This window comes from Notothenia rossii (genome assembly GCF_949606895.1).
Source record: "Notothenia rossii genome assembly, chromosome: 2".
Taxonomy (NCBI): domain Eukaryota; kingdom Metazoa; phylum Chordata; class Actinopteri; order Perciformes; family Nototheniidae; genus Notothenia; species Notothenia rossii.
In genome coordinates, this window is record NC_136904.1 from 7198107 (window position 1) to 7217129 (window position 19023).

General features: G+C 40.6%; 1 protein-coding gene across 2 annotated transcripts in view; it reads left to right on the forward strand.

The window, feature by feature from the left end:
• LOC307028691 (granule associated Rac and RHOG effector protein 1-like) overlaps positions 1-19023 on the forward strand; it is a 58714-nt gene that overhangs the window by 23614 nt on the left and 16077 nt on the right. For both annotated transcript variants that reach the window (XM_079663932.1, XM_079663933.1), the window contains exons 3-7: positions 9505-9717; positions 14637-14777; positions 15357-15452; positions 15968-16129; positions 18845-19003. In XM_079663932.1, coding sequence (XP_079520058.1) covers positions 9505-9717; positions 14637-14777; positions 15357-15452; positions 15968-16129; positions 18845-19003 — 771 coding nt within the window. The remainder of the gene's footprint in view (positions 1-9504; positions 9718-14636; positions 14778-15356; positions 15453-15967; positions 16130-18844; positions 19004-19023) is intronic.

Genomic DNA, 19023 nt, shown 5'->3' on the forward strand with positions numbered 1-19023 from the left:
CTGCTCAGTGACTCCGCTGTTAAATATGCATGAAAATGTCACGGTTTGTTTAGAGGCCGATTGCCGAGCTTGTAAGTTTTAGCCGCAGAGCGAAGACTCGAGGCACATGGAGGTCCCCAAAACCAGAGAGGCCTTAAAGTGAACAAGCTACCACACTAAAGGAATAACAACCCCTTAGCTGGTAAAAACACTTTTTATGAGTCTTTGTCTAAAAACAGTAAAGAATCTTTTTTTTTTTTTTGGTGTTATTTTCTTTGGACAATTAAGTGGAAAAAACTATGAAAAGCTCGAACATATATATATCCTTTATTTAATCAAGTAAAAGTCTCATTGAGATTACGTTCTCTTTCTCAAGAGCGACCTGGCCAAGAAGGGCAGCATGAACACTGTTGCAACAGATAAAACACAGATAATACAGGCAGACGAATACAGCGGGCGTAAAAACGAATTAAATGGCACATTTACCAGTCAATATGCAAATAAAAGAAACGTATAAATCATTCAAAACTGGCACAATTTAAAAGGACTTCAATCAAGGGATATACGAGCAATCACATCGACCTATGGAGTCTTGTTCGCTGTCCTTTAAGATGGACGTGATGTTGGTTTTATGAGGTCTTTACTGGTCTTCTGCTAACTAATGCCATGAGCATCAATATGGTCGCCAGGAGAACAATAATAAGCACTAAAAAAGAAGGTAGGTGTAACAGGCTAAACACGTGATTTGCAAGGATGTATAGCCTATTGTGTTCACAGCTTGGTGTAACAACATTTCTGTGCGTGCTGCAGTTTCCAGTTCAGACAAACTGGTTTACAAGTCGACCCCCCCCCCCCCCCCCCCCCTCGGAGTTGTTGTCAAGTATTGGTGCTACAGAGCAACGTTATACACATTCCTGCCAGTGGTTTTTTGCTATTTAAAGGTCTGACTTATTTAAAGGTCTGTAGGTGAAATAGATGTTAGGTGGCAGGAACAAGCTCAAGCACTTGAAGACTCTAAGCTAGCAAACATGGATGTAAACAAACAATACAGGAACTGTTACACACACTCACACACACAGACTAAATCACACTTAAGCAAATCATTGACAAGGAAGGAAATGCATTGAACACCTTTGTTAGACCTCGAGGATGTACATGCATAAAATACATTTAAACTTAACACGTGTGTAGGGTAACTTCAATAAATTACATTTCAGTGTACAGCCCAATTATTATGTCCTTTTTATTTAAAGGAATTTCAAAAAGGATTTACTCCTGCTCATTCAATACGATATCTAGAATGACTTTTGAGTGCCACAGTAAATATATGTGTAGAGTACCAACATATTTAGGTGACCAGTTTTTAGAGATATATAGGTCAAGCAACTGAATCTGTTTTAGCCAAACGATTGACAATATTTAAAAAAAATCATTGTATTTAGAGTGACTCTGAGTACCACAGTAAAATCAGAGTGCTAACATGTTTAAGTGGCCAGTTATTGGACTTTAAAGGTCACCTATTATGCAAAATCCTCTTCTTCATGTCTCTTCTACATCAACATGTGTCCCCTCTTCTTCATGTCTCTTCTACATCAACATGTGTCCCCTCTTCTTCATGTCTCTTCTACATCAACATGTGTCCCCTCTTCTTCATGTCTCTTCTACATCAACATGTGTCCTCTCTTCTTCATGTCTCTTCTACATCAACATGTGTCCCCTCTTCTTCATGTCTCTTCTACATCAACATGTGTCCTCTCTTCTTCATGTCTCTTCTACATCAACATGTGTCCCCTCTTCTTCATGTCTCTTCTACATCAACATGTGTCCTCTCTTCTTCATGTCTCTTCTACATCAACATGTGTCCCCTCTTCTTCATGTCTCTTCTACATCAACATGTGTCCCCTCTTCTTCATGTCTCTTCTACATCAACATGTGTCCCCTCTTCTCCATGTCTCTTCTACATCATGTGTCCCCTCTTCTTCATGTCTCTTCTACATCAACATGTGTCCCCTCTTCCTCATGTCTCTTCTACATCAACATGTGTCCCCTCTTCTTCATGTCTCTTCTACATCAACATGTGTCCCCTCTTCTTCATGTCTCTTCTACATCAACATGTGTCCCCTCTGTGGAAAGAAACTCTGAAAGTTTCAGGAACAAAGATTATCTCTCTTTTTGATCCATTTCTATAAAAACCTGTCTAAAAATGAGATCAGATTTTGGCTACTTTATGATGTCATAACGATGTGTTGGCTTGAGTAACCATTAGCCAATCACCAACCAAGGTTAACCCCCCCCCCCCCCCCTCCTAGAGCACCATTGAGTTCTTTGTAACCAAATGTCTCTCAGAGGGGCGTGGGGAGGGGCTCCTTATTTTCATCTAAAGTAACGGGCCGTTTCTCATTTTTGAGGATGCTTGCTTGGTAGCACATGTCTTCCGAGTCACTTGCTTCAGAAGCTAGGCAAGAATCCTTCCTGGCATTCGGAAAACGAAGAATGGAACAGGCTGGCAAGTGTGCAGGTGTGCGTCATATGAGAGGCCGCCACAGATTTGGGGAAATTGGTCCGTGCGCAAAGCAGTGTGGGAATTTTAAGGACGCGAAGTCTACCCATGTGTAGCCTCGAAATTACCCCCAAACCAAGGACGCAGCCTCGGTGGAATTCCAAGTATGCTGGATATTGGAACAGTCCTTCGGCTGCACTCGATGACGTAGCATCCTTGAAATATTGGCTTGGAAGCCAGTTTCCTCGAGATTGAGAAACGGCCACAGACAGAGAATCAGCACTTTGGAAACAGGGCTGAAACTGAGCGGATTATGGGATGCTGCAATGATCTGTTTGGAGCCAAACACTTCATAATAGGGGACCTTTAATACAGTAGGTCCAGGCAAGAGTGACCTTCCTGTTTTTCCTTTGTATTGAAGACAAAGATTTACCTCCAAACAACAAAGGTAGGCTCATTGTTTAGTTTTTTTCAAAGATCAGACAACATGAGCATCTGGTTATTATAACAGCCTTTCTCTCCCTTTCTCCTTGAAGACGTCTATATTTCAGTAACACTACTCCCCTAGATTCGGAGTACTTGCAGTTCCCAGAAAATAGAAGTATACATGTTGATTGATTCACGATTCGCCATGTTTGGTCCTGGAAGGGGCCGACTTGGCTCTGCTGCACTCTTTATTTCTCATATTTTCCATGACTGTGTGGGATACTGTGCAGCCAATCACATGTGTTATCCATTATCTCGTGCTGTAGCCATGGCCTCATTCTTTTCCCCCCAGTTGGCTATTATAGACGACTTTGTAACACATTGAGTTGCTTATTGTCAGCTTGTGTTTGTGATACTTTGTGATATCAGTTTGCATTGTGTCCAAGCTTTATTATGAGGCCATGTGTGTCTTCTGTTATCTATCATTTGTCTACGTTGCTGCATACACTTAAGATCCCTGTTGATGGATTAAGTTCTGATTGGTTGCTCAACATCTTGTGCACTCTGGAACTGATCCTGTGTTTATTGAACCTCCCAGAGTCAGCGGTGGAATACTCAGAACACCATCAAATGTAATTCATTACATGATTGACCTGAGTTTAAGGACAGACTTGCTGTTTTTCTTTAATGGCCATGCTAGTTGCTCTCAGTAGGAAATTGAAATGTTGATTCATTGTTCTGTTGGTCAACATTAATATCTCAACAACTATTTGATAGTTTTCCCTGAAATGTCGTTCATTCATTGTCTTCAGAGGATAACTCCTACCAACGTTGTTGATCCTCTGACTTTGCCTCTAGTGCCACTATCAGGTTGAATTGTGTAAGTATCTTAACGATTATTAATTGGATTGCAGTGGAGTCTGGTACAGAAATCTGTGTTTAGGGATTCGCCGATCGATATCGGCCGATACTCACTCTCTGCCGATCGATATCGGCCGATACTCACTCTCTGCCGATCGTTCAGTACTTCTACTTTAAAAAAAAAGCCGATCGCGAGAGCCGATTGCATGACGTCAAATACATGACACTTTTCTCTGTGCACGGCAAAACAAGCTCGCCAAAATGGCTTCACCAGTCTGGCAGTATTTTAAGGTGTCTGAACAGGACAATAAAATGGCGGTATGCAACGTGTGTGAAGCAGAAATCCTGCAGCTCCGCCCGCTGTGACGGACCGGGGAGCGGAGCAACACACACTAAGAGTTAGACCTCACACACTATTTGATATATCTAATTTCTCCCGTGTTATTATCCAAATTGAATGTAAACTTGAATAATGTACTTCATTTGAATGTAATAATTACGTTGGTTGTTGTTTGTGGAAGCTCCAGTGAATGAGCCCCATTAACGGCTCATCCACACTACAGCTTCGACAGCTTCAAAAACGGTTTCCAATGCGTCTGCCCATTCACTTTGAATGGGGTGACGTCACGTTGCCTCGCTTTTCGCCGAACTGAATTGTGGGTAGCAGAGCGGAGCTTTCCTGGCGTTTCAGGCTGCAAAAGTTGAGCAATATTCAACTTTTGAAGCTTCTGAAGCTTTCGGTGGAAGCGTCAGCCAATCAAAACATATGCCAGTACAAGCTCTAGCCAATCAAACCGCTGCTTGTGTGTCAGGGGCGGGAGATTCATGTGATTGGTTGTTGGTCGAGCTTCAGACACGCCCGCCGGCAAGCTTTTTTTGAAGCTGTAGTGTGGACGGGCCGTAACTGAGTTTTAAACATCACTTTGAATGGAAGACCCCCATAGGCCCCGCCCACTCGATCGGTATCGGCCGATACTGATTCCGGCCCCAAAATTGGCGATCGGAGCATCCCTATTTACGTTGCTAGACAATGATTTGTAAAAACTTTGATTACCTGGCCGTTCATCTAGCGCCATTTTAGAACCTACAAAATGAAGGGCTTTGCTATTATCCTCAGCTTTATATTAGCATGCCAACTCGACAAACTCCCGTCTCAAGATGCATTTCAGCAACACTTTGTTTTACCAAACACGTGTGATGTTTGCTAAATCGTAGATAACTGCCACTAAAAGTATAGAAACGTTGGAAGCGACAATACACTTTTCAGTCCAAGTGTTTTGGGACCCTTTAGAGACGAGTAAACTAAATAAGTAACCAACAGTCAGTAAAGCAGGGCACAACCCCAATATTTTTGCTTTAATGATATTATTTTAAATCTGTTTATTCTGGGGGATAATCCTATCAGTCAAATCAACCTTTTTTTGGTCATTTGATCTTTTACAGTTAAGAGAAGAGAGGTGACAGGAAACAACAAGATAGGGAGGGTAAATGATATAGGACAAAACATCCCTGGCCAAATCAAATGGTGCATGTTGTGATAACAGTTTAACCTTTTACACTCAGTCTTTGCATAGAATGAGAAAAACCATAAAGCAGCGTTTTCAAAGCTCAAAAGTCCAGGCTCAAATATTAAATAAATATATATATATATCTGAATCTGAATCTGCTTTGTAGTTGTTATGAAAACAATTTTCCAACAACTTTCCGTCAGGTTTCATCTCTTTAGGCCAGGGGTGTCCAAACTACGGCCATTTTGAATCGGCCCTGAGCAAATTCAAAAAGTAAAATGAAATACGGGCCACAGATGAAACTTGTGCTTTTCTTGTATTGTTCCTCTTAAATGTAAATGTAAAAATATATTACACCGTAGTATTCATGTGTTAATAAGCCCACTTTTCAAATAAATCCAATTCATGTTGAAAACATTTTCTAACATATTAGTTGATGATAAAAAAAAAGCCTAATAACTTATTTACATAACAAGCTTGAAACACACCCTTCATATTTGATCTTATTATAATCAATCTGAAGCTTCTGTTTTAAGGGATGAGCTGCCAACAAGATAAATGAAACCCTCTGGAGAGCTGTGATGTAGGCTGTTTTATTCTTAAAGCTTATTCATGTGTCAAGCCTAATTTACCTACATGTTGCTAACTTATAACTTAACTTACGAGGCAATACACCTCTAGTGCGCGGCCCAGCCCTTCATATATCTTTCTGTATGTGGCCCTTGGTGAAAACAGTTTGGACACCCCTTCTTTAGGCCTTCACACAACCTAGTGGGCGGTGGTGGCGAAGTCGATAGGGAGTTGGCTTGGCAACTTGATGGTCACCAGTTCAAGTCCCGGCAAGACCAAGTGCTACCAAGGTGTCCCTGAGCAAGGCACTGCTCCTAACACTAGGATGGGTCAAATGCAGAGAAACAATTTCCCCACGAGGGATTAATAAAATTCCATCTTTTTTCTTTAGTGTTAGTTTCCATGCTGAATAATCGAAGTAGCTGCTTCCTGTTGTTCCTGTTTGGATATTTCTGTCTTTACAACTCGGCCTCCCCCTCCAGATATTTTGAGCAGGTACCTGAAAAAGAAAACCCTGAGACCATGAAGGACCTAGTGGTGTCCTGTTTCTCTTATTTTGAACAACAAACTGCCTCTAAACTGTCTACACAGCAGCTTAAAAAAAAATCTTGAAAATCTTGGAGCTGGGCGTGTCTGAAAGCTTTGGGATTTTTGGTGACCAACAACCAATCACATGAATCTCCTGCCCCCGACAAACAAAGCAATAGCAATGTTAAAACTAAGTAAACTGGATATAAACTCCCCAAACAGGCGAAAACCTATCAGTTTCACCCACTGTCTCTGCCACCTCCCTCCATGCCTGGGTCCTCCGGTTTGTATCCCGGTAAGTTATTAGCAACTGGTCGTAAAGAACCGGGTGATTTGCTACAGCAATAACTCATTTCTCCTCCATTTTCAGGAATATGAGGAAATGAACTGCGGTCTGGCTCTCCCAGCTTGCACAAGGTTTGATTGGCTAGCGCTTGTACTGTCAGATTTGCATAAACGGGATTTGATTGGCTGACGCTTCCACCTCAGCTTCAAAAGTTGAACATTGCTCAACTTTTGAATCCTGAAAATCCTGGAAATCTTCGCTTTGCTTCCCCACAATGCAGTTCGGCGAAAAGCGAGGCAAAGTGACGTCACCCCATTCAAAGTCAATGGGCAGAGAAGCGTTGGAAGATTTTTTTAACGCTGCTGTGTGGACGGGCCGTTACTAAATAAAACACACTCACTTTGGTGTTAAACCTATCTCTATGTATGTTACCTCGAAATACTTATGTTTGTTTGCAATAAATAGATGTATTATTTTGTGTGACGTTTTCATCCAATCAGAATACCTTTATTCGTCCCACAGAGGGGAAATGTGCATTTGTTAGTGTGAAAAGAAAGTTTAATAATAACCAAGAAGCATGCATACAACATATTACAGATATAAAGAAATTACACAATTTACAGATTTTAAAATAGCAAATGAACAATCAATGTAAAGGAAGTTAAGGGAGCTTCTAGGATAAGACGGATAAGTAAATGTAGGAAATAATGTTTGCATACATGTCCCTTAAAATAGCGTTTTCTAATCTTTAAGTAAATAAACCAAGCTTTCCTCTCACAGAAACACACTCTGACGTTCCTCTTTAATCTACTATGTTTTCCATCTGTCTTTTGCTCGCAAGTATAAACACAGATTGTACTGTTCCTCAAATGTTTGATATCTGTTGTTTACAGCACACGATTCGCCACAAATGCAAAAGCATGTTCAGTTGGCTGTAATGTGCTGTGGCAAGAGGTTTTATTTAAAAAAAAAAAGTTCTCTGGTTTCTGCTCCGTGACACGGCCTTGGCTCTACGATTTCCTTTGATTGTGCTTGCAGTGGCGAAGCGTAGGAAACGAGGTGGACGAATGCTTCTGTTATTTATATTATCATTAAAAGGAGCTGCCCGAGGACAAACTGCTGATATAACTCGTGTGTGATCTGGTGGGAAATGTGATCGCTGAGTCAACCTTTATTTAAAGCGTGTGAGAATTATGAAGATGCACTGTGTTGTAAAAAGTATGAATATATCGCACTCATTCCAAGACTATTACCCCCCTCATTGTGTACATGTTATTGTAAATGAAAAGGTATCTTCTAACAGCTGCACTTTTCCTGTCAAACTTCATGTTCTCTATTCGTAAGGTGTGAAAAATTAAGCAAAAACTAGCTCAAGTTAATACTGGAGTTCATACATTTTCTTTTTTTTAATGTAGATTCTTTGTTGCGAGATATTTTGGTGGCCTGAGAATATACAACATGTATCAGACTAACTAGAGATTTTGAGCTATAAGTAAAACATATTTTTGTAAAGTAGCACTTGTTTCTCCAGAGTGTTAACTAACCACTGAAGTATGTGGACTTACATGTTAGTTTCTTAGCCCGCAGACATTCCTATAGTTTAGCATCTCAAGCATTTATAGCATGTTATAGACCAGAGGTGGGAAGTAGTGGAGTACAAATACTTTGTTACTGTACTTAAGCACATTTTTCTGGTATCAGTACTTTACTCCACTACTTATTTTTCTGGTGACTTTTTACTTCTTACATTTTGAACCCAAATACCTGTACTTTCTACTTCTTACATGTTGAACACAAATACCTGTACTTTCTACTTCTTACATGTTGAACACAAATACCTGTACTTTCTACTTCTTACATGTTGAACACAAATACCTGTACTTTCTACTTCTTACATGTTGAACACAAATACCTGTACTTTCTACTTCTTACATGTTGAACACAAATACCTGTACTTTCTACTTCTTACATGTTGAACACAAATACCTGTACTTTCTACTTCTCACATGTTGAACACAAATACCTGTACTTTCTACTTCTTACATGTTGAACCCAAATACCTGTACTTTCTACTTCTTACATGTTGAACACAAATACCTGTACTTTCTACTTCTTACATGTTGAACACAAATACCTGTACTTTCTACTTCTTACATGTTGAACACAAATACCTGTACTTTCTACTTCTTACATGTTGAACACAAATACCTGTACTTTCTACTTCTCACATGTTGAACTCAAATACCTGTACTTTCTACTTCTTACATGTTGAACCCAAATACCTGTACTTTCTACTTCTTACATGTTGAACACAAATACCTGTACTTTCTACTTCTTACATGTTGAACCCAAATACCTGTACTTTCTACTTCTCACATTTTCCAAACAGGCTGGTTCCTTTAGTCTGAATGTGTGTTTGGTGGCGTGATCATTATTATTTAGAGTCATTGCGTGCCTATTGATTTGAACACGATCCGTGTATCCATCATTTCCTGGTCTTCTCTAAAGAAGAGGGACCAATGAAAACGTTGTCATGTTGCCGTTGTTCAGCATGGAAACATTCATTAGCTAACAATGACATTATTGTTCTATTCATATAAAGGGAGGTCAGGTACTCTTTAAAACAGCTGCTAGTTATGGGTACTTTTTACTGAAGTACATTTCAAAGCCTCTTTACTTTGACTTGAGTAAAGAAGTTTAGTCAGTACTTCTACTTTCACCAGAGTATTTTTAAACACGAGTATCCGTACTTCTACTTGAGTAAAGGATGTACTGTTACCATCTCTGTATCGATGTCCCTGTAGTATGACGTACAGTCTGCTGTAATATCTCTCTCCTGTCTGCAGGTGCTGGGTCGGTGCTTCCTCACGGTGATGCAGGTCCATTTCCAGTTTCTGTCGCAGGCCCTCCAGAAGGTGCAGCCCGTGGCTCAGTCCTGCCTGGCCGAGGCCCTCGCTCAGGCCCAGGAGCGCAGCGCCAACGCCCGCTCCCAGAGCTCCGACCTGGGCCCCCTCACGGAGCTGGAGGAGGCCTCTCGGCTGTGGAAAGGTGCAGCTCAGGTATGCAGCCACAGCGAGACCTAGGACTCTTCCTGGTACACACTAACTCTCTGTGCAGTAAAATAACCGCCTGTGTAAAGGTAGATCGTACAGTTGAGTGTTTTCGTAAAAGCTTTTACTTGTCTTTACCTTCAAGTTTCAAGACTTTTATTGTCATGTGTGCATAGCTACAGTGTAGTTAGTTATGTACAAGAAAATAAAATAGGATATAATAGAAATAGAATATGATGGAAACTGTGCAGAATAGTCTATATACAGTAATTGGAATATTGATATATATGTGAGTTGCAAACGGATGAATGTATGTTCTTTCAAAAGTTCAGGTGTTCAACACGTGTCCCCTGAAAGGCGCTATATACATTTAAGTTATTATTATTATTGCAGAAATGGGGTTTGTCTGTGTGAGGTAACATACTTGAGAAATGTCAGACGTTCATCCATTCCAGCCTCAATTTCCTATTTCCGCTTTTATTTATTTTTGGCCTGTAGTTTGTCTGTGAACCTGCAATGTGATCCCCTCTGCATTCCATTTCCACTTAGCTGTATCTACATAGCCAACATAAGAAATAGAAAAAAACTACAAAAAGAGATTAATAATAAAATAGAGATATGAAAAGATAAATACATACAAATAATAAAATAAAATGGCAAAGGGGGGGAGGGGTCATCCAGGGATGCAGTTTTGAAACAGGACCTGACTAATCCCCCAGGCTAATCAGTCCCTCTGGCCCATTTTGAGCCGTGTTGTATAGAGTGAGGCAGAGAGGAGAATAGTGGGATGATTGATCTGTTAAGCCCTGGCATGCAGAGTTTAAGCCCTGCAGGGGGAAAGGCCTGGAGAGACTCTGGCAGAATGTGCTGGGCGGGCGTTTAGGGCGAAAGGGAGGCGGCCGGGACTCTTTTTTTCAGAAGCTGCACGCATGCTTTTTATCACCAAAACTTTTGAATGTACCAGTGCTCAACATTTATCAAAACAAATCCTTCTACTTTGCAAGATTTGGTGATATTCAAAGAAAACGTCCCTGTAGAACCTTAAAACAAGCTTTATTTACATAGAGGCGAAGTCCCGCCCATCTACTTCCGACCCATGGGACCTTATCTCGGAAAAATTGTATTGAAGTCAATGGAGAGAGAAAGACTATCTTTCGATCCCGTTTGAATTGTGCCACGAATTACACATATGATGTTTGTCAATCTTAAAAAAAAAAAATTCCATGTCAAAAAAGTCAGTTTGTCGTAGAACTGTTGAAATATAAGACGATGAAAAATACGCAACTAGAAAGACTACAAATCCCAGAATCCCGGTCCCGCATGCTGGCTCTAATGAACCGACTAACTCCCCTTGTGTGTATGTACAGCTCTCAACATGCCCAGACTTGGAGTGATTTTCAGCTCTTTTAATACGTTTCGCCTCATTCTGAAAGAAAGAAGTGAAATGTGCCAACGTGACGGCCGTCTTGGTGTGTGGTGCGAGATGGGAGATGTAGTTCATTGAGCTGTTTCCCCCAAAAAATTGTTACTTCACAGTTTTAGGACACATTCTTATTTTTTTGACTTGCAAAATTATCTTTTAAATGGACAAACATCATATGTGTAATTCGTGGCACAATTCAAACGGGATCGAAAGATAATCTTTCTCTCCCCATTGACTTCAATACATACTTTTTCCGAAATAAGGTCCCATGGAGGGATTTCGCCTCTTTATTTGTTCGACACGTACACAGACAAACACTTCAAAATGATGGTGACCTAATTTTAAAGTACAATCCAATCATTCTCAAATTCTTCTTGTAGAGCTGCAATGATAATTCGATCGACAGAAATAACGTTTGTTTGATTAATCCTAAACTTTTTGGGCAGAAATTGCAGAAAATTCGTTTTCCAGCCTCCCAAATAATGACGGTTACGTTTGAGCTTTTCTCAGTTTATCATATTAAACTGAATATCTGTAGGTTTTGGTCTGAAAAAACAAGACATTGGGTGTTTCTCAATGTTGGTTAGGGTTTGGTTAGGGTTATGAAGACATAATAAGCGAGGCAAGAATCCTTCCTAGCCTCGGAAAACGAAGAATGGTGGAACAGGTGTGCAGGTGTGCGTCATATGCGAGGCCCCGCCTTAAATGGAGCGCGATTTCCGGCAATGTATTGGGAAATTGGTCCGTGCGCAAAGCATTGTGGGGATTTTAAGACTGCGGAGTCTACACGTTTGCAGCCTCTAAATTTCCCGCAACGAAGTACGCTGGCCTCTGTAGAATTCCAAGTCCTTCGGCGGCTATCGATGACGTAGCATCCTTGAAATAGTGGCTCTGGAGCAGCCTTCCTCGACATGGAGAAACATCCATGGAAAAACCTTGGACCAAGAGAAACTTGGAGGGTCCTTTTTCTGTATTTAATAGATGTATGGTTATTTGAATAATCTCGAAAAATCTATAAATCCAGTAAATATTTTGCAAACTTATCATTAAGGAGAATAACTATTCGTTGTACTTATTTCTTGCCTTTCTGTGTGGAATTGTGTCGTATTAGTGTAGATATTCCCACAGTATCTCTAAGCTGTGCTGACTTTAACTCATTCTCAAGCAACCAGTCATGCCAACATTAATTACATTTCAATTTTAGCTGTACTATGTATTTTTTTGACCCGTACTTGTCTCGTATCATGTTTTATAACTGTTTGAGTGATAGAGACGATGCAATGTTTTTAGTGTTTGTTGATTATGTACCTAAGGACTGCAGATGGAAATGAGCTATTAGCTTAAATCTGGCATAATTCATCTCTTCTCTTTTCTGAGATGAATATATTTGTATGCATGGTAGGGGTGGGAATCACCGGACTCCTCACGATACTTAAGCCACGATACGATAGTATTGCGATTCTACGATATTCTACATGTCCAGGGTGTCCGCGGGGTCTTAAAAAGTATTAAAAGTTGATAAATCAATTTAGCGAAAATTAAGGCTATTAAAAAGTATTAAACGGCATTTTCCAAGGTATTAAGAAGGTCCACAGCAACGACAACATGAAACACCCTTTAATTTACTGAAACGACATGTTGGGAAACCCCCCAAGGCGGCCCCATGCATAGCGCGCCGTAAAATGCTGCTTATTATTTTAAGTGTCGTTGCCTTGCTCCGCTCTGTGGGGGGGGGACTAAACGACTACTGTAACGGGTCCCAAGGTGGGTAGACCGGCATACGCAACGCTCTAGGGATCCAACGTCTCAGTGTGTGCCCTATTTGATCATTTTCTGATAATGATGAAATAGCCCCGCCTCCCTCTCCCCGCGTCTCCTGCTGCTGCTGGGCTGTCAGAAGAGGGGGAGGAAAAGAGAGGCAGTCACCGTTTATTAAATATTATTATATTATTATTATTATTATACAGAGAACAGAGCCGTTATCAATTTGTTTTAAAGCTCAATAAATAACAAAGAAGACCTCTGACCGGCACTTTTCTAATTTTGTACGGAAGATTTAAACTTTAACGGACATGTTGACCGGCAGACATTTTTTTTACGGAAACTGCCGCACGATCCCCTCGTTCCTTGGAAGAGGCGGTGAGGTGGGTGTTTTTCATCTGCTGTGGACTACCGGAGAGATATACAGCAGGAGAACACGCCGTCCACCGCCGAGAATAAACAGAAGGGCAACCATGGCAACCATGCTCCGGGGTCTTCTTCGCTGCTTTTGGTGTATTTCGGGCGGCAGCTGCGCCACTTACAGGCCTCGTTTCCAGCATTTCCAGCGGTCTAGTGTGAACGGACACGTTAATGAATCGAATGCGTGTGAACGGAAGCCTTTTTTGCGGTTGCGTATGCGTTTTACCGTATGCGTCCTCGTGGGGCCGGGGTCTAAGCCAAACTATATCCGGTCACAGAGATCTGCTATTTTAAAGTAAAGTCAACACATATCGACCCTAATATAGTCTATATTAAGAACGAGAAAAGTCATAACATATATATCCTTTTTTGTAAACATATGACAAATGTGTGAGGGTGATGACGTCAGAGCATCGTCCTATGTGCCAGGGCTTAGCCCCGGACAGTGTGGGAGGGAGCTCCTATATGGCATTACCCCGCTGAAGCTCACCAAAGTTTAACATATTTCATAGTTCAAAGTTTTGTCAATTGTTTTGTTTATTGGTCAAATACTGGTTTCTAATGGTTTCTGAGGAGTTTTACTGGAATGAAAGAGCACAGAGTACAGAAGCAACAAAGCAGCATACTGCATTAAACCTGACCTTCACAGAGAGGTTGAAGTTCATGTGGAAAGGAGGCTTCAGTGGTCTGTCTGCACTCTGTTTAGTTTTGCTATCTTACAATCAATATAGTAAATGTGAGGTAAAGTGTGTTGCCAATGTAACCGGTTAGAACTCAAAGTTGCGATGAGGTCTTAAAATGTATGGAAAGGGTCTTAAAAAAGGTCTTAAAAGGTATTAAATTTGACTTCAGGATTCCTGCATATACCCTGATGTCAAATGTACGACCAAAAACATGTTCATATTTAATGAGATTATGGCTCATTTGCATATTTAAACATGCTATTTCAGAAAACTTGTTATACAAAAAACAATTGTCTTATTGAAGTAATTAACTGGAGACACGTCTTGCTGATATCTTTAAGTTTAAAACAATTCACCTGTATAGTATAATACATTTCTCAGCAAAGATGTGATTGCCAGTGCTACCAAATGGTGAACACTTCATGGCATGCCATAATGTGATACGATACGATAGTAATTTGCGATTCTACGATGCGCTACATGTCAAATGTACGACCATCTTTCGGAGGGATATGCCACAGTTTATATAATAATATATTGATACCTGGCGTCCGTATGCCGTATCGATTATTTCCCCCACCCCTAATGCGTGGTCCTTGTTGAAATGAATACACAATAACCTGGTGCTCTGCGTTCCTCAGGCCATGTCCCGGCTGAGAGAGAGGGGGCGTGACGGCTGCCTGGCCGGCCTCCAGGTGCAGCATCTCTTCTGCTCCAACAACACCAACATCCCTGAGCACCAGCTGAAGGAGCTCAACATGAAGATCGACAACGCTTTGCAGGTGCAGTGTGACACAAAACAACACGTTTAGCTGTGACATCTTGAATTAAGACGGACATCCACTCAAAGGTCTCCTATTGTTCTATTTTTAGGCATATATTCAGGGGTGCACATCACTTGTTTGCCCCGGTTCTCAAAGGAGCACCTGGAGATGTTGCTTGGTGCGCATCCTTAAGATGAAATAAACCGGACCTTTTGAGGGGTACTTGACTTTATGAACCGCGTTTTGCAGTCTTTTTGCGTATTAGAAACGGAGTTGGCGACACTATAATACATATGACATATATGCTTTAGATGTCTCCAGTACCGATAAAAAGACCGATAACGCCGGAGCTTATCGGTACCAGTGTCTTTAATAATGCAGCCCCGGGGCCCGTTTAATACCGGGGCTCGGTACCCATCCCTATCCCGACACACCGGGGACACATACTTATGAAAGACATCAAAGTGCATTTTGCATGATAGGAGACCTTGTAAAACAACTTTTTATTTATATTTCCTCAAAAGTAAATGCATTTAGATTTAGTAAAGAGGGTGGAAGTAGACGGTGTCTTTAATGAAGTGATGTTTTCCTCTCCAGGCCTATAAAGCAGCTCTGGAGAGTCTGGGTCACAGCGAGTACGCTCTGAAGGCCGGCTTCCATCTGAACCCCAAAGCTGTGGAGGCGGCCTTACAGGTGAGTGCTCTTCCAAGGGGATATATTGCAGGTGAATAGGGTTCGGACGTTACGTGTATATATAACCAGTTCATTAAGACAATTGTTTTTGATTTCTGAACTGTTTAAATATGCTAATAATGTGTTATCGGATGCTAACCTTTGGAGAATTTAGCAGACATCTATAGTCCCAATTAGTACCTTATTTAAAATTCACATCAAGGTGTTTATTTTCTCTCCTCTCTGAAATGTAAGCAAAGCAGCTCAAACTCAAAATGACCGGTTTTGATCTGTCCACCGCCTTCAGATTGATAGAATGATTACTACGGCAGGATAATTGACAATGATGTAATAGTGTGCCATGTACCATTTATTAATTCTGAAATGTTGACCTATTCATCATCTAATTCAGTTTTTCATTTTCCACTTTTTACTTCATTTCAATGTTAAACAATTCTTCTTTAGTGGCTCCTTGTGTCAATGTTTTTGTGTGTTTTCCACTGGTGTGTGTATGTTTACATGCTGTGTGTGTGCAGAGCTGCTGCAGTGAGGCGGAGGCTCAGCAGGCGGGCCGGATGCAGACCACCTCTCAGCCAATCCAGTGCGAGCTGCCCACCATCCCCGTGCAGATCGGCTCTCACTTCCTCAAAGGAGTGTCCTTCAACGAGTCCGCGGCTGAAAACCTCAAACTGAAAACGGTACGGACTCCACTCCATTTAAAACTTCATACTAATTCTACCGTCTAGGTATTTATTTAATTTATATTTTACGGCTGTTGACAGTATTTACTGATTTATGGAGTGATAAAAAGAGATATCCAAAATCCCTTCTGTAGAAATGTTAGATTCTAGTACACTACAGAAGGAAGCAAGCATTTTGAACCTGACTTTATCCAATGTTCAGATTTGTGTTCCTGAAATGTCAAAAGATATGCGCATATTTAATTAGATAATGGATAATTTGCATATTTGATATAGACTAGGGATGTCCCGATCACCTTTTTTTGCTTCCGATCATTTGATTTTGACAATTTGCCGATACCAATTTTTCCCGATCTTTATGCAATGCATTAAGAGAATAAAAAGAAAAAAAGCATTCAAGTTGTCCCTTCAGGTTATTTTTTTATTTAAATTGGATATTCTATCCAACATGGATATAGCTTCTTTCTTTCACAGCAGCATTGGATCAGTTCAGTTGTGCAGCATTGGATCAAAACAAAAAAAAGCTTTCAGTACTCGTTAGCTTACTGCTACAATTAGACACTGCGCCCACCCTGTTGCCAGATTTGAGAGAAATAACCAGGTCTATGAAAACAAGCCCCAAAGAAGCAACACATACATGATGTTGTGTCATTTGAAACCAAAACTAAGGCCTCAGGATGACTTTAAGACTTGAACATGGTCATCTTTGTTTTGTAACATTGAATACAAAATTAAAAGAAAGTATTTAAAAAAAAAAAAATCCCGATCCCCGATTTTTTTCTCCCGATTCCGATCTTTTGGAAATCACGTGATCGGCTCCGATCCCCGATCGGATCGGGACATCTCTAATATAGACAATCGTCTTAATGAAAGTAATTAACTGGAGACATGTCTTGCTGATATATTTAAGTTAAACAAATTACTCTATTCACCTGTAGTGTCTCGCCTTAAACATGTTTAATTCAATACACAGGTTTTTTTTGTCATAGTCAAACATTTCCCTGCTTAATAGTATAATACCTTTCTCAGCAAAGATGTGATGGCCAAATGGTAAACACTTCATGGCATGCTATAATGTGTTTTTATGAATGTAATGAATGTGTAATGTGTTTCCTTTTGCTCACTTTAGATATTTACACAGCCACTTTGAGCATTACTTAACTAGGACATTTGTAAATGTTAGCTTAACACTTGGAAACAGTTTTGCTAACGTTAAAGCTAGACTGTTAGCATCGCCAACAGAGAGAAAATATATCGGTGTTGCTAGATCACGCTAGAGTGTGTTACTGAGACAAACGCAGTTCTTGGAAGAAAGTCATTTTTTTTATGGTCATAATGTTTTGAAAATGTGTGACTTGTGAGAAAATGGTCAATTCTTAATTTCTCTGTGACCATGGGTGGGTCATAGTCATAAATTAATAGTTTTATGAGCTCGTACCCTAAAGGGCGTGGCTGTCGTCAATCCCGTGACACTGATACATGAAATTGACTCAGTGCGCCCTCTCCTGGCGTAAACTAATACAAAATAAAGTAATTAATATGTTGTATTGTCATTACACAGTAGCTACAGTGTAGTTATAACAATGACAATCTTAAATCCCAGGCTCCTTCAACAATGCAACATCAATATATATTTATGACATAAACAATAAGAAATATTCAAGAAGAACAGAGATTGAAAAAATGGTGGTTCCATCTTTAGTCAGCAGACTCAGAAACGGGTTTACCTCCAGGTAGGTTGACACGTACGAGGAATTTGACTCGATGTCGTGGTGCATTCATAAAAGTAAAACAAGAATAAAAAAACACAGAGCTATTATGAGAACTATAATAACATTAAAAGTGTATTAAAATAAGATAAGGCAGTATTTACAATGTGATGGAATAAAATATGTGCAGTAATAATAAAAAAACAGATGTGTGCATTAATGTAATGCATAGAGTCTGCAGTGATGGTTATATTTCATTATATGTTGCATTGTTGGAGGAGCTCAGGTCAGAATAATTGAATTGCCATTTCTAAACTGTAGTGATGGCTGCTCGATTATTGCAAAAATCATAATCACGATTATTTTGGTCAATAATTGATATTAAATACGATTATTGATTGACTTTGAAAACATCCATTTATTTAATTTTTTACAGTGTGTTTTTAACAGTTGAATACTCTGAACTTTAAGTATAATTCAACTGAAAACATATATATATATAAATATGATAACTAATGTCACTCACAACCTGTAATGTTTAATCTGCTACAGCAGTACTCTTATTTTGGTAACCCCTTACCCGGAAACCGGAAGTAGCTAAGAGGCTCCGGCTTGACGAGGTTCGTGAAAGTTGGCTGTACGCTAGAGACCGGAGAATAAAGACACGGCAACTAAAGCCTCCCTTGTAATGTGTTTATATGGATTTATTAAACAGACTGCAAGTCACAACACAACCTGGCCGAGAGGGCTGTTAGGGAGGGGGGGGCGGGCAGCGCACGCGCGGGCAGGATGTGTAACGAAAGACAAATTGAGAGCATCATCGCGAAAGGGAATGCAGCGAAATAATCGTTTTATTTAAATTACGTTGCTTTCGCAATCGTTGCGAGCCAAAGTCGAGATTCAAATACGATTTAGTTGCACAGCCCTACACTGTAGCTTTGTGCATGTGACAATAAAACCTTTGAATCTTTGGTTGATGGTGTCCTGTGTTTTGTCTCCTCAGCACACCATGCTGCAGCTCATCAAGGAGGCGCTGGGTCAGAACGGAGTGACGCCCCGGGACGACTCCCCCGTCACGGAGGTCCTGAACCAGGTGTGCCCCTCCAGCTGGAGAGGAGCCTGCAAGACGGCCGTGCAGCTGCTGTTCGCCCAGGCCGGGCTGGTGAGTACAAGACGTGATCC